At 48.2% G+C, this 12,328-nt stretch overlaps 5 protein-coding genes across 5 annotated transcripts; 3 read left to right on the top strand and 2 right to left on the bottom strand.

Moving 5' to 3' along the window:
- Positions 1 to 379: 379 nt before the first annotated feature.
- Positions 380 to 2,148, bottom strand: J056_001742 (uncharacterized protein; the record flags this gene model as incomplete). The annotated part of the gene is made up of 5 exons (XM_009271370.1): positions 380 to 403; positions 449 to 919; positions 966 to 1,794; positions 1,841 to 1,866; positions 1,918 to 2,148. The coding sequence occupies 5 exons, from the start codon at positions 2,146 to 2,148 to the stop codon at positions 380 to 382; spliced, it is 1,581 nt and encodes a 526-aa protein (XP_009269645.1).
- A 1,008-nt stretch (positions 2,149 to 3,156) lies between these two features.
- J056_001741 (uncharacterized protein) lies at positions 3,157 to 3,605 on the top strand (the record flags this gene model as incomplete). Its single annotated transcript, XM_009271369.1, has 2 exons — positions 3,157 to 3,487; positions 3,532 to 3,605. 2 exons carry the CDS (start codon positions 3,157 to 3,159, stop codon positions 3,603 to 3,605), a joined length of 405 nt encoding a protein of 134 aa, XP_009269644.1.
- Positions 3,606 to 3,685: 80 nt separating this feature from the next.
- On the bottom strand, positions 3,686 to 8,304 carry J056_001740 (DNA polymerase alpha catalytic subunit; the record flags this gene model as incomplete). The annotated part of the gene is made up of 7 exons (XM_009271368.1): positions 3,686 to 3,846; positions 3,908 to 4,232; positions 4,281 to 4,453; positions 4,504 to 5,221; positions 5,267 to 6,160; positions 6,221 to 8,185; positions 8,233 to 8,304. The coding sequence occupies 7 exons, from the start codon at positions 8,302 to 8,304 to the stop codon at positions 3,686 to 3,688; spliced, it is 4,308 nt and encodes a 1,435-aa protein (XP_009269643.1).
- A 41-nt stretch (positions 8,305 to 8,345) lies between these two features.
- On the top strand, positions 8,346 to 10,561 carry J056_001739 (N-acetyltransferase eso1; the record flags this gene model as incomplete). The annotated part of the gene is made up of 8 exons (XM_009271367.1): positions 8,346 to 8,389; positions 8,438 to 8,478; positions 8,540 to 8,712; positions 8,755 to 8,862; positions 8,919 to 9,064; positions 9,119 to 10,049; positions 10,110 to 10,489; positions 10,540 to 10,561. 8 exons carry the CDS (start codon positions 8,346 to 8,348, stop codon positions 10,559 to 10,561), a joined length of 1,845 nt encoding a protein of 614 aa, XP_009269642.1.
- A 49-nt stretch (positions 10,562 to 10,610) lies between these two features.
- J056_001738 (uncharacterized protein) lies at positions 10,611 to 12,227 on the top strand (the record flags this gene model as incomplete). Its single annotated transcript, XM_009271366.1, has 1 exon — positions 10,611 to 12,227. One exon carries the CDS (start codon positions 10,611 to 10,613, stop codon positions 12,225 to 12,227), a length of 1,617 nt encoding a protein of 538 aa, XP_009269641.1.
- Between the last annotated feature and the right edge of the window lie 101 nt (positions 12,228 to 12,328).

The following is a 12,328-nucleotide window of genomic DNA, read 5'->3' as shown; positions in this document are numbered from 1 at the left end:
TGAGTGAATAGCGGATACAATGATATGATTGGAATGTTGGAGCGTCAATGAAAATAATCACATTGTTGTATTTATAAATTGCCATTAAAAGGCTTTACTTTTCTTCTTAACTGCTAGGCCACTTGCAGGGTGAGCCGAGCACACCTTATTCGGAATTTGATCGCTGCAAATTCTATTACCGTATACGGCAAAGGCTGCCTGTATCTCTTGAATAGCCTGACGCATTTCTCCAATGAAAGCGCATCGACCTCTTTGTAGTGCGAGCGTTTATACACTCATAATCATGTTGAATTGACATACATATCCTCAATTATACAGTTATAATGTTATACAATCCTAAAAGTACACACGCGACCCAAGAACATACGCTCACATCGTTCTAAAGCGTGTATCTGAATCCAACCTAGATATCACATCAGCTTTGGAATACGCTAAGTACCCCACTTACCGCTTTGTCCGCATGAGTAAAGGTATCCGGTGTTCCGATTTCTGAGACATCCTCCTCCCTATCGCGGCGCTTATTAATGAACCAAAGAATGGTACTATGAGTAGCCGCAGCGATGCAGCCAGCATAAGCGAAACTCATGCAAATAGCAAATCCACGCGTATACTCTGGCGCTTCTGCATCGGGGTAGATGTAACCGCCAAGCACACTCAATGTGTGTCCGATAGTGTTCAACATAGCGATAGCTACTGCCTTCTTGGATTCGGAGCCTGCATTGGATGCTGACCACGACAGCGTCAGTGGGATGGCTGTGTATGTGCCCATTACGGAGAGGAAAATGGCACCATAGCGCGCATTCAGCGATGATGGATCGGTCCCTATCAAAATCGAGTATCCTATACCGCTGATTAGCATGTTGACACTAATTACCGGACCGCGCATCTGATATTTATCTGAGATGAAAGAGAGAATGATCTAGTGAAGGAGTGAGCAATGTAAAAGCGTTGCACCATGTACTCACCATCCATCCACCTGCGCAGACGTATGGCGGGACGGAGTAAAGTTGCGAATCGGCACCTGTGTATCCCAAATCCGTGAGGATTTGAGGAAGGAAGCTGCTAATAGAACTGAGGGCTACATTTATGCACATGTATATGAAGCAGTTGATGTATGTGCGGAAATCGAGGAATCCACTGAGGACATGACGCCAGTTGATGTAACCGATTCTCTCTTGCGTCATTTCAGAGTTCTTGCGCGCCTGTGCCAGCGCTCTCTCCTCCTCGTTGAACCATCTTGTGACCTCGATACGTGATGGTATCACAAAGAGCGTGACAATCCCGAGCAAGATCGAGGGCAAGCCCATGATGAGGAAAAGTAATCTCCAGCTGGCTATCTTATAGTCGATGTGCTCAATTCCATAAGCAATGATACCACTGAATGCACCAGCTAGCGGTGCTGCTGCTATGAAAATTGTTGTTCTCTTACCTAGCTCATTTTTTAGGTAAAACATAGAGAAGTAAAATGGCATTAGTGGACCAAAGCCAGCTTCAGAGAAGCCGAGGAAAAAGCGACATGCGAGAGCACCGGAGTAGTTGAATTCTGTAGATTGTAGGGTAGATGAAATACCCCAGAGAATTGCCACTGTCCCGATCATTAAATCCGGACGAGCCATATACTTGGCGAGCAATGTGAGAGGAACTTGAAAGACCAAATAAGATATGTAAAACATGGAACTAAGTAGCGCGTATTTGTCGTCCTGGTCGTTGAAGACGGTGCTCTCGAATCCGGGGAACGTTTTCGCGTTTCCCAAGTTACCTCTATCGAGATAAGCCATGAGGTAGAGCAAGATGCTAAGGTGAGTGAGTAAGGTGCAAATTTTTTGCAAATGAAACACACGCTAACGGCATAATCGCAAGGTCCATCTGTGGGAATGTGAGTGGGAGTTTCGACAGGCTACAGTTATTATAACATACCTTCCACACCAGTTTGCGATTGCTGACAATATGAGGACTATCCCCATCGCCAGCAGATCTCAGGGATCCGGTAGAGAGCGACCAGCGGCGTTTCTTTGAGCTGACGTCTGTAGATGTGCGCTGAGACTGAGCTTCAGGATCGTTGGTGTAATCAGTGGTGTATTCATTATGTTGAGCTTCTTCTTGAGGGATGTGCTCGACTTTCTCAGTGAAATTGGCAGATTTTTTCATGTTTTGTGTTGGTTGTGTTGATTATGAGAAATTAGCGAGTTGAGCAGTTTATTAAGTCAGAAACCATCGTAATCTATTTATAGATCTATGTTCATGCGTGTGCCTAATGAGACATCCACATGAGCTAAATTAAGCGCGCTGACATTTCCCGTGGGCAGTAAAAAAGCGAGATTTGTGTAGTAAATTGCTACAGAGCGAGAAAGCTATATGCTCAGCTGCTGCATTATTCTTTGTGATTTGCTTGTTCGGCGGGAATTTCTCCGGCGATTTCAGATAGAGTTGTCTCGCAAGATAAATCTTGGTGAAGGCGTTAAAGGCGTGTTGGACACTCCCTGAATGTCCTGTATCCACTTATTTCTCATACGGACCATATGTAATACCCGCGATTAGACGGCAATAAACGGCCATATCATTTACGGATTCTGTAAAATTCCGGGCTAACGATTTTTCCGGCGACTTTGATAGCGTAATTTGTGTATTTGAGATGACGGTGGTTTGATAACAGCACAAGCTTGGCAACAGACGGATCCACAATGATTCTTGGTGGATTCTTGGCCAATCTTAGCTCGGAGTTTGTCGTTCACCTGTTCATGAGACACGGACTTCCGGCGATTTGTAAATGAATAGCAGCTGACGATTCAGAGAGCTATTCGAGACTCATGACCATGCCGAGAAGGTTTCTTGAGGATCAGTTGGCTTTGAAGCCGGCTACGGCTACTACATTCTACTAAAACACTCCTTGCTCGACGCTTAACGATTCAAATGATTCGCTTGAAATGCAAATTCGACAATCCCAGCTTGAGTGAAAGACTAGCACAAATAGACATGACTAATAGGCCACCGCCCCAACGCATTTAGAAACTACATAGAGCATATCTCGGTTTCGGTTTCGGTCTCGGTCTCGGTCTCGGTCTTGCGAGTGAAATGACGCAAGTGAGAAGACGTTGGGGAAGACACCTTCAAAACGCTGTGTACAACGCCTATCTTACAAACCACCAAACATCTACAATGTCGCTCCCAGGACACACATTCACACCGCTTTTCAGCCACGTGCTCCCCACAGACAGCAGCAAGGTAGTAGTAGGACTCAAGGTGCGCTACGAAGGAGGCGCGGTTACACCTACGCACCACCACGGTGAGGCGTTCGTCGTTGGTACAGTCCTCAGCGGAACCATCCGCAGCGTCGTCCACCAACCAGGCGCGAAAGAGGCAGAAGAGGAGAAGATTCTCAGCACAAACGATACCTGGTCAGAACTGCCAGGCGCGCTGCATGCAGTCTCGGCAAACAACAGCCAGACTGAACCAGCTGAATTTATGGCCGTGTTCGTCGCTCCGAGTGGTACGCAGCTGTATATCTGATACAAGTCCCTAACACTCCCCCAGAACAGAGCGAATTCGTCGTTTTCAACTGCGAAATGTGCAAAGTTGCAAAAGACGCAGCAGGCCAGGCCAAGTGAGCTGAATTATTATTGAAATCAAGAGAGAGTTGTATAAATTTTCATAAAAAGCACATAAATAGTACATTTTAAACCATGTCTCACACCGCCACTCTCCAACGACGTTGCTGTAGGTTCATAAAAGAGAAAATATCAGCGAGAGAGACCACGGAGCGAGCATTGCGTTCGAGGAACTTAGCCACGGTGTTGTGGAGGGTAAAGAAGGTGGGTTTATTTTTTTCGCAGAGGAGGTGAATTTCATCTGTACAAGGGTTAGTGTGATTGTGTGTGTATGTGCTAACTGCACTATCTAGAAAACGCACCATAATTACCACCCGTCTTAGCCTGCGTCATGATCCTATCCGCGTCGAACAATCTCGCAAAGTATAAAAGTTGATTGTAAAGCATCTGGTCGTCATACGCATACGACATACTTCCGAGGCAATTAGGCGCAAGGCACCGCTTACCATAAACGCCCATCATGCGAGTGGTATTACCACAAGCCTGATCATTACAAACCAGGGTAGCTTCGTAATAGCGCGCAATGCACTGCCTAAGCTTTATCTCGAGCTGAGTGGCGACGCTTCCAAGAGGCAGCACACCCTTGCAATTTTGACAGACGATACCGCGCGTCTGCATGTGTTTAGTCTGCGCAGGTCATGTAAGCTAGTATAGACAACAACACACTCAACCCACATCATCAAGGAGACTGCCGAACTCATTCTGCTCGTCACAACCCACGCAGCGTAGCACGAGTCGCTCAGCATGTCTGAACCTCTCCTTATCGGACATCTGCGATTCGAGGGTGTGGAATTCCTTGTCGTTGCTTGCACCCATCGTTTGCGTCTGGAAACGAGCAGGGTCGAGTCCTATAAGGTTTGGTTTGTTAATAGACCATAAAATAATGCGCACCACCCACCCAAACACTCCGCTAGTCGCGCACGGTCTGTGCCCTCGATATTATCGCACAGACGCTCGATAGGTGGTAGGACTTGAGAAGTGAGGTAGTATTCATAATCCACTGACATTCCATCGCGTCTGATTTCATCTATACTGTGAGCATTCTCCGCCTTGCCCGTCTTGCTGGAGGAGCCATCTGGAGACTGACAGAAGATGTAGCTGACGACGTCACCACTGCGCACGGCACCACCGCGTTTCTTGATGCGGAGAGCGAGGAGGACATGTGGCTGAGACTTAGAGTCGGGGTAAGCCTCTGGGTCCTTACCTAAGCGCTTGTTGATGATATACTCCTCCAGTGGCACCTTGCCGCTACGGATGCTCTCGCTCACCACACCCAAGTACTCGTGTATTTGCTCCACTACAACCTCCGTAGACTCCCCACTGAGTATCTGGTCGAGGACGTACTGCGAAGTGTTTTTTGAAAGCTGCGAGTACTCCCTACGCTTCATATCCAAGCCCTTCACCTCAGTTGTTTCGACGCCATCTGCCATCTTGATTGCCGCGTACTTCTTCTTCTGCAGAAGCAACAACCGTTTAAAAACACCATCGAGATCTATCTCGAGCAACTTGTACCGCTCATTAACGTACTTCTTGAACTCGCTCGCCACCTTGAGCGCATCATCGTACGTGTATGCGTTCGAATTGATAAAGACGGAGTCCGTGTCACCATAGACGACCTAGCAGATCGTGAGCAACATCCACCAACCAAAATCAATACCCACATCCAGCTGCATCGATTCAGCCAGCTCGCGCGTGTGTGTGAGGATCTCACGACCCTTGAAAGTTGTCAGCGCGGCGAGAGGGCGTGCATAGAACCGGGACCCTTCAAAACCTAAACAACCATACATAGAATTAGCCGTGAGCTTGAGGGCCATCTGACGTATATCAAGTTGCATCAACTTGGCTGTCGTCGCATTCTTATCCTTCATCAACCCCTTCACTTGTTTACGACGGTTGACAAGCGTTGCAATCAGTTTCGGCAATACACCCTGACCAGATCCCGGTGGAGGAACCTCTGGAATCTTCTCCTCGTCTTCTCCATCATCTTCCGGGCGCTCCACTGTGGTGAAGTCGATGTTGTATTCCTGTATAATAGATGGATAAAGCGAGTTGAAATCCATCACGAGGATATACTTATCCCACAGCCCCTTTTTAGGTTCGAAAACAAGACCACCCTTGAATTTATCCTTGCGACCTCCTTTCTTTTTAGAAGGTGCTTCGTCTTCGCCATTCTCAGCAGCGGCTTCCAACTGCGCAGCTTTCTTATCGAACTTGCTGAGTTTGTCTGGACAAATGGTCTTTTGTCTGTGGAACTCGTGAAGGAGAATGAATTCGTTACGCTCGGCTCTACCTCCAGTAAGAGTCCTGCCCCAGCTATTACCGGCGAGATTGGTGAGCTGGCGGGTGAGAGGGAGTATCTGGACCTTAGCAGCGAGAGCCATATTGAAGACGGCGTCGACTTCGCAGTGTTTGACGAAATGTATCATGCGGTCTGGTGAAGGAGAGAAGCGATCAAGGTAGGCGGAAGTGTCGTCAGGGTCGATATCCTCGCGCTGAGTACCCAGGTGAGTGCCAACCATTTCAGTCATGGACCAAGTAGTCGAAGAGATCATGCCCTATAAAGTGTGCAATAGGTGCGCAATGAGATAAAATCCACTTATACATACTCAACCCACCTTTCCTGCATCTGAACTCAAATCACAGATCAATCTTCCACTCGTGATGAGTTTGTTGCGTCCAAACTTGGCTCTTGGCCATTTATCTCTCCTGACTCTACCCATTTTGGACCAATTAGGTATTTTCATTTCGTGCATTCTGTTCAAGAGCGTCTCAAGACTATCTTCCATTAAATCATGTCCGACGAGGACATCAGGGTCATGTCGCTGCACAGAAGCGAGCACATTGCTCAACACCGCCTTCTCGTTACGCATCGGCTCAATTTTTGGTTTCTGCTGACGAGCCTTCATCTCGAAACCTGGTGGATACATGACAATGGGACGTACGAGAGTGATGGAGGATGATGGCTGCTGTTCAGGTGGAGTAGGATCTTCAATATTGATATCAGACCACACTCTTGCCGTAGCAGCGACGAGTTCTCTGCAATTGGCGGTGTGGTTGACAGTAGTTCTTGTCGCCAAACTCATTATGGTGAGTGGTGGGGGTTCTTTGGGAGATTCAGCATCAGATTCAGTGAAATGCTGGACAGTTTTTGGATCAGTGACAGTGAACTGGTGTTTGCACCATGTAGTACCCTTTTGTGTGACGTAGGCATCCTCCAACTTGAGCCAGCATGGACCCATGATCTGTCTCTTAACGACAAAGAGTTCAAATGGAGAGGTGTTTGTGCCGAATATATGCGAAAATGTCTTTCCAGACAGACCTAGCGGAAGATGAGGCTCGTTGAAGCCATAGATAACCTTGAGCCAGTCAGACTGTTGATGGGGGATGTCTTTTTCTTCGAAAGCGTAGCTGCGTTTTACGAACTTAGCAGCCCAAGATTTAATTTTACTGGCTTTGCGTATGTCTTGCATTTCGTTGTGCACGTCCATTTGCTCGACAGGTTGATCAGTCTGATTACCGTCATCGTCGAGTTTGAAAGGTCGTGGAGTGACGAAAAGATTGCGCTGGATGCCCTCTATAGAGACGGAAGTTGACTGCCATTTGTTTGCGTCAGGGTCAAAGGCCTTACCGAAGAGAATGACGCGACCAAAGTCTTCAATGTAATCAAGCCAGTAAAAGCGCACACAGCCTTCATCGTCGTAGAGAGGGCTGTCAGTAGCGGAACCTTCCCTTTTAAAGTCGACATGATCATCTGGTTTTGGGGAGGGTGGAGGAGAGGGAGCGATATTATCAAGAACAGAGAGCCAGGCTTTGGGGGCGGTGTTGTTGGGAATGTCGATAGAGGGTTTTTTAGTGTCATCAACGCTATTCAAAGAGTTTATACCATCTGGTTCAATTTTCACCTCATTTTTCACGCTCGAGTTATCTTCAAAGGGGTCAAAGTCATTGTCAGAACTGGAAGGGGGATGATTACGTAGTTTTTTAGTAGGGGAAGATGAAATGGAAGCGTTTTCATCAAATTTTCTGCGTAAGTGGGTGGAATTGGAGGAAGGAGGGGCTAAATCGAGATCAGAAGAGTAAGGAGGGTCTGAAGAGGAGACTGGGTTGTTTGATTGAGAGCTGTAACCTGGATTCTCATCATGAGATCTGTGTTTAGCGAACAAGTTAGATTTGGGGATAGCTTGACGACGTGGGGGGTGGTTTAGAGTGTTTGAGGTGGATGAATCATCTAACCCAGATAACAAGTTGGACATGAAATCATCAGCTTGAGTTTCTGGGACTTGTTTACGATAAGAAGACATTTGAGGGGAAGGATTGGTGGTTTGAGATCGCGCAAAGAAGGCACCGAGGCTTTCTTTCTGTTTAACCTTTTTATTCTGGGGCTTTCTCTTTGGTTTAACGTCGTCGTCGTCGCCGCTGGCTGGGTTCTGAGTTGACCAATCATAATCGTCTAAACCATTATCCAAATAACCCAAGCCATCATCATCTTGAATGAAATCTGGTTTATTAATTCTTTCATTGTAAACTGATTTATATCCGTCCTCGTCAACTTGATCGTAAATGTCTACGTTATCTGATATCTGGGGATTGTAAGTTTAAACATAGGCGGAAATAATCCATAATCCACCTTAAACTGCTTCGCCCTTCCACCGCCTTCCCTAGCTTCCCTTAATTCCCTCAATTTATCACGCGTCGCCATTCTCGTTTTGAATAAAGAGACGCGTATCTCAACAGCAATCAATGTCATATCGAAATATTCTCACTAATTGCCCAAGTGACGCGAGGTGTTATTCTTTCCTTTCTTATGGATCCATTTAACACAAAGCTTCCAGAAATCCACTGCGAGTTATTTGCCATGCTGATTTAGATGCAGGTGAGTGGGTTGTTTGGAGGAGAGTGCTATTGCTCACTCAATCTCCTCAGCCTACGCACAGGTTTCTTTCCTCCTTCCTCTCACTCTCACTTCCTCACCCTCTCTCAGTTCGAACGGAAACGCTTAAACCTCCCTATCGACGCTCCTATCGTGGTGCAACAGTGGAATGGCCTCATTGCCATCTCATATCCTGCCAGAAATGCCGGTGTATCCCGCCATGAGAATATTTTCGAGGTACCTCTCAATCTACAACATGACGTCATCTAACTTTTCTAGGCCAAGAAGAAATGTCCAAATCTAATCCCTGTACATGTAGCCACCTATAAAGAAGGCGTTGAAGAACCCGGTTATTGGGACGATCCCCCTACTCAAGCTACTCATAAAGTTAGTGAAAATCTTCACTCTATGTCTCACTTGATTTTTCTCACAAACATACACAGGTATCACTCGATCCTTACCGCAGAGAGGGTTCCAAGGTGCTCAAATTTATGCATGACTACTTCCCAAACTCGGAGATTGAGAAGGCATCTATAGACGAGCAGTACATTGATCTCACTGAGATGGTGCGAGGGAAGATTATAGAGAGGTGGGTTGGTGTTTCTAGCATCAAATCACCCGCTCTAACGCAATTTACATCCAGATATCCCTTCATAGCTCACCTCCCACCAGACAAGACACTCGACGACGCACTACCATACCCTCCCATCATATCATTCGCTGGCTTGGGTAATTTGGTGAGTACGCGGGAGGAGGAGGACGATGACAAGCGAGAGCACTGTTACACCGACACAGACACACAGCCATCCTGGTCAGATGTCGCACTCCAGATCGGTGCCGAGGCAGTATCCGGGATGCGACGAGCGATGTACGAGCAGCTGAGCTACACATGTTCAGCTGGAATCTCGCACAACAAAATACTAGCCAAGATATGTTCAGCATGGAAGAAACCAGACGCACAGACCATCCTACGTCAAACCGCCGTGAACAACTTCCTTGCGCCGATGCGTTTCCAGAAAATACGCAGCCTCGGTGGTAAATTCGGTGAAACTCTTGCTGCACATTACGATGCAGCTAGTGTATCAGACCTTCTTACTGTGCCACTCAGTGAGATGCAGCGACATTTCGGCGAAGAGAGTATTTGGATTTACAACACTATTCGCGGTGTTAATTCAGATCAGGTTACGCAACGCGTCATGACCAAATCTATGCTCGCATCCAAGTCATTCCGCCCAACCGTCAAAACTGTCGGAGAGATCCGCCATTGGTTTAAAATCCTCTCAAGCGAGTTGTCTCAGAGGTTGAAAGAAATGAGAGGCGAACAAGATAAACGGACAATGTGGCCCAAGAGTATTGTTCTCTCTATTAACCAACTCTACCAACCATCCCGCTCTCACCAATCACCTTTCCCATACAACGCGGCATTTGGACCAGAGTTGATTCAGAAACACGCAGAGAAGCTTCTGAGGGAGTTTGTAGCGAGTGAGATGAAAGATATTCCCAATGAACATAGGTTGGGGTATGAGGTGAATAAGTTGGCGCTGTCATTTTCTGGTTTGGCGGCGGTGGAAGCTGTGAGTCTAGTGTGGATGTTAGGTAACGTGGTATGCTAATTAAGCCACTACATATCACAGGGACAGAGAGGCATTGCGGGGTTTCTAGGAAGCAATAGCGGCAATAGTGGCAATAGCGGTGAAAGCGGTGAAAGGCGAGACAAGGTGGTGAAACACAAAGAAGCAAAGCGGCAGCGGACAGATAGCACGGCAGCAGCGCCGTCGCAGAAGAAGAAGAAGAAAGACCAACCGAAGACGGGACTGACTGCGTTTCTTGCGAGCGCCAGTGCCAGTGCCAATGCTAGTGCTAGTGCAACAACAAAGAAGCAGGGAAAGGAGATGACGACAGAAACTATAACAATATCAAGTAGCGAAGAGGAGAATGATACAGATGTGTGTCCGAAATGCAAAATCCCCGTCAAGTCTACAGATAAAGGCCAACACAGCGACTTGCATTTTGCGTGAGTGGAAAAGTAAAAAACGTATAAATAAACTAATTAAAGGTTTTCAGAGAGGATTTGGCAGATGAATAACTGTAAATTGATAATAAATTTAATATTGACCCCTTCATGCACGACATCCATGAGGATTGCACTTAAAGACGGATTGAGGAAGTTGTTCAAGAGAGACGCAAGCGCGAAGGACGCAAGGAAACCGAGGCAGTCGCAGCCCAGCAACAACAATAGCGTCGAGAGCTTCAAAGAGCACCCCATTGGACAGCCCACGCTCACTGATTCCTCCTCGTCGCCCAAAATGTCTGTCAAGGATTTCAAGCGCCGTTCGAGTAGCGAATTGCTAGGCAGGCAGACGCCGACGCAAACAACGTCACATTTCCAGCCAAGCCGCCAATCACCAGCCCCAGTCCCAGCCTTCAAAACGCACAGGAAACCACCGCCGAAGCAGCAAAACCTCTCAGCCTGGCACACATCCGATGAAGACGATGACGACGATGACCGTGGCGACATGACAAACTTCCGCGACCGCATCAGACAGTCGCGTTCCACTATCCGCCACGCCGCTACAACGATTCCTGACGATACGAGCGACGACAGCGACGACACGCTGCCGCTATCGCAGCTGCGTTCCAAGTCGCAGGTCAGTTTAGCGACGTCGATAGCGAGCAAGCCGAACAAATCAACACCCTCACTCAAGCTCCAGGGCAGCTCACACCAGCTCAGCTACCGCAAGCCGCCGCCGCCGAGCCGTAAACACACTTCCACACTCTCTAGCACCCTTTCACCCGCCTCCCTCTCGCCCAACTACCAACGACAGTCACATGCGAGCTACTCTCCCCAATCGCGGCAGACGCCATCAAACGGTCTACGGCCACCACCACCGCCTTCACCCTCTGTGTCAATGCACAGCGCACCAGGTGGATCGCTATTCAATCCGTTTATGCCAAGTGCATCACCCATGCAAATGTCTCAGATACCCCCCGCGTCCTTCCCCTTTCCGCCGATGGGCCAGACAGGACAAGCACCGATCCCACCGCCCAACATGAACATGGCAATCCCCACGCCCCCGCCCTCCGCACAGAGCAGCACGAGCGGTGACCTCAACCAACACGCCGCGCAAGCAGCCCAGATGCACTTTCAAGCCATGATGAATGCGCGCCAGTCTTTCCAGGCTTATGTCGCCCAACACGCCGCATTCCTCGCTGGACAGCAGTGGGACGAGGAGCATTCCCAGGCGGGTGGGTCTGAAGCTGGTGGGTACAGTGTGCATGACGAGGACTACTATCTGAGCGGTGGTGGGGGTGATATTGGCGGAGGTATGAAGAGCATGAAGAGCGCTCCTAGCCACGGCAAGAACAAGGCCAAATCGGATTACGGGGGTGTGTCGCCGTCCCCGTCCAGTGCGGACAGTCGCAAATCAGCTACTGCGAATCATCTGCAGATACAGCAGGCACACGCTAGGGCGCAGATGAGATACAGCGACAGGCCACGCAAGACTCCTTCTAGGGATAGCTTGCGGATGGGTGCTACGAGCCCGGCAAGCTACGCAAACCACTCACACCACTCACAATCCACTCATACCCTCAGACCACCCTCCAGAGACAGCCTGCTGAGTCCGTCGAGAGATAACGTCGGCCCCCCTCCCCCTCCCACTATCAGACACTACAGAGGACAGTCAAGCTCGTCGTCCATCCCCAAGAACCCAACCAAGCTGCGCTCTCAGAGTACTCTGTCCATGAGGTAGTGGAGGTAGTAAAGGTTTTCATGCTATTTATTATTAAACGCCATCAACCACAACAACAATCGTTGCAATCCAATTACATTGTCAATTACGCATATAAATGT

The sequence above is a fragment of the Wallemia ichthyophaga genome, assembly GCF_000400465.1.
Source record: "Wallemia ichthyophaga EXF-994 unplaced genomic scaffold scaffold18, whole genome shotgun sequence".
Classification (NCBI taxonomy): domain Eukaryota; kingdom Fungi; phylum Basidiomycota; class Wallemiomycetes; order Wallemiales; family Wallemiaceae; genus Wallemia; species Wallemia ichthyophaga.
Note: the sequence above shows the minus strand (reverse complement) of the source record. Positions and strands in the feature narration are given on the sequence as shown.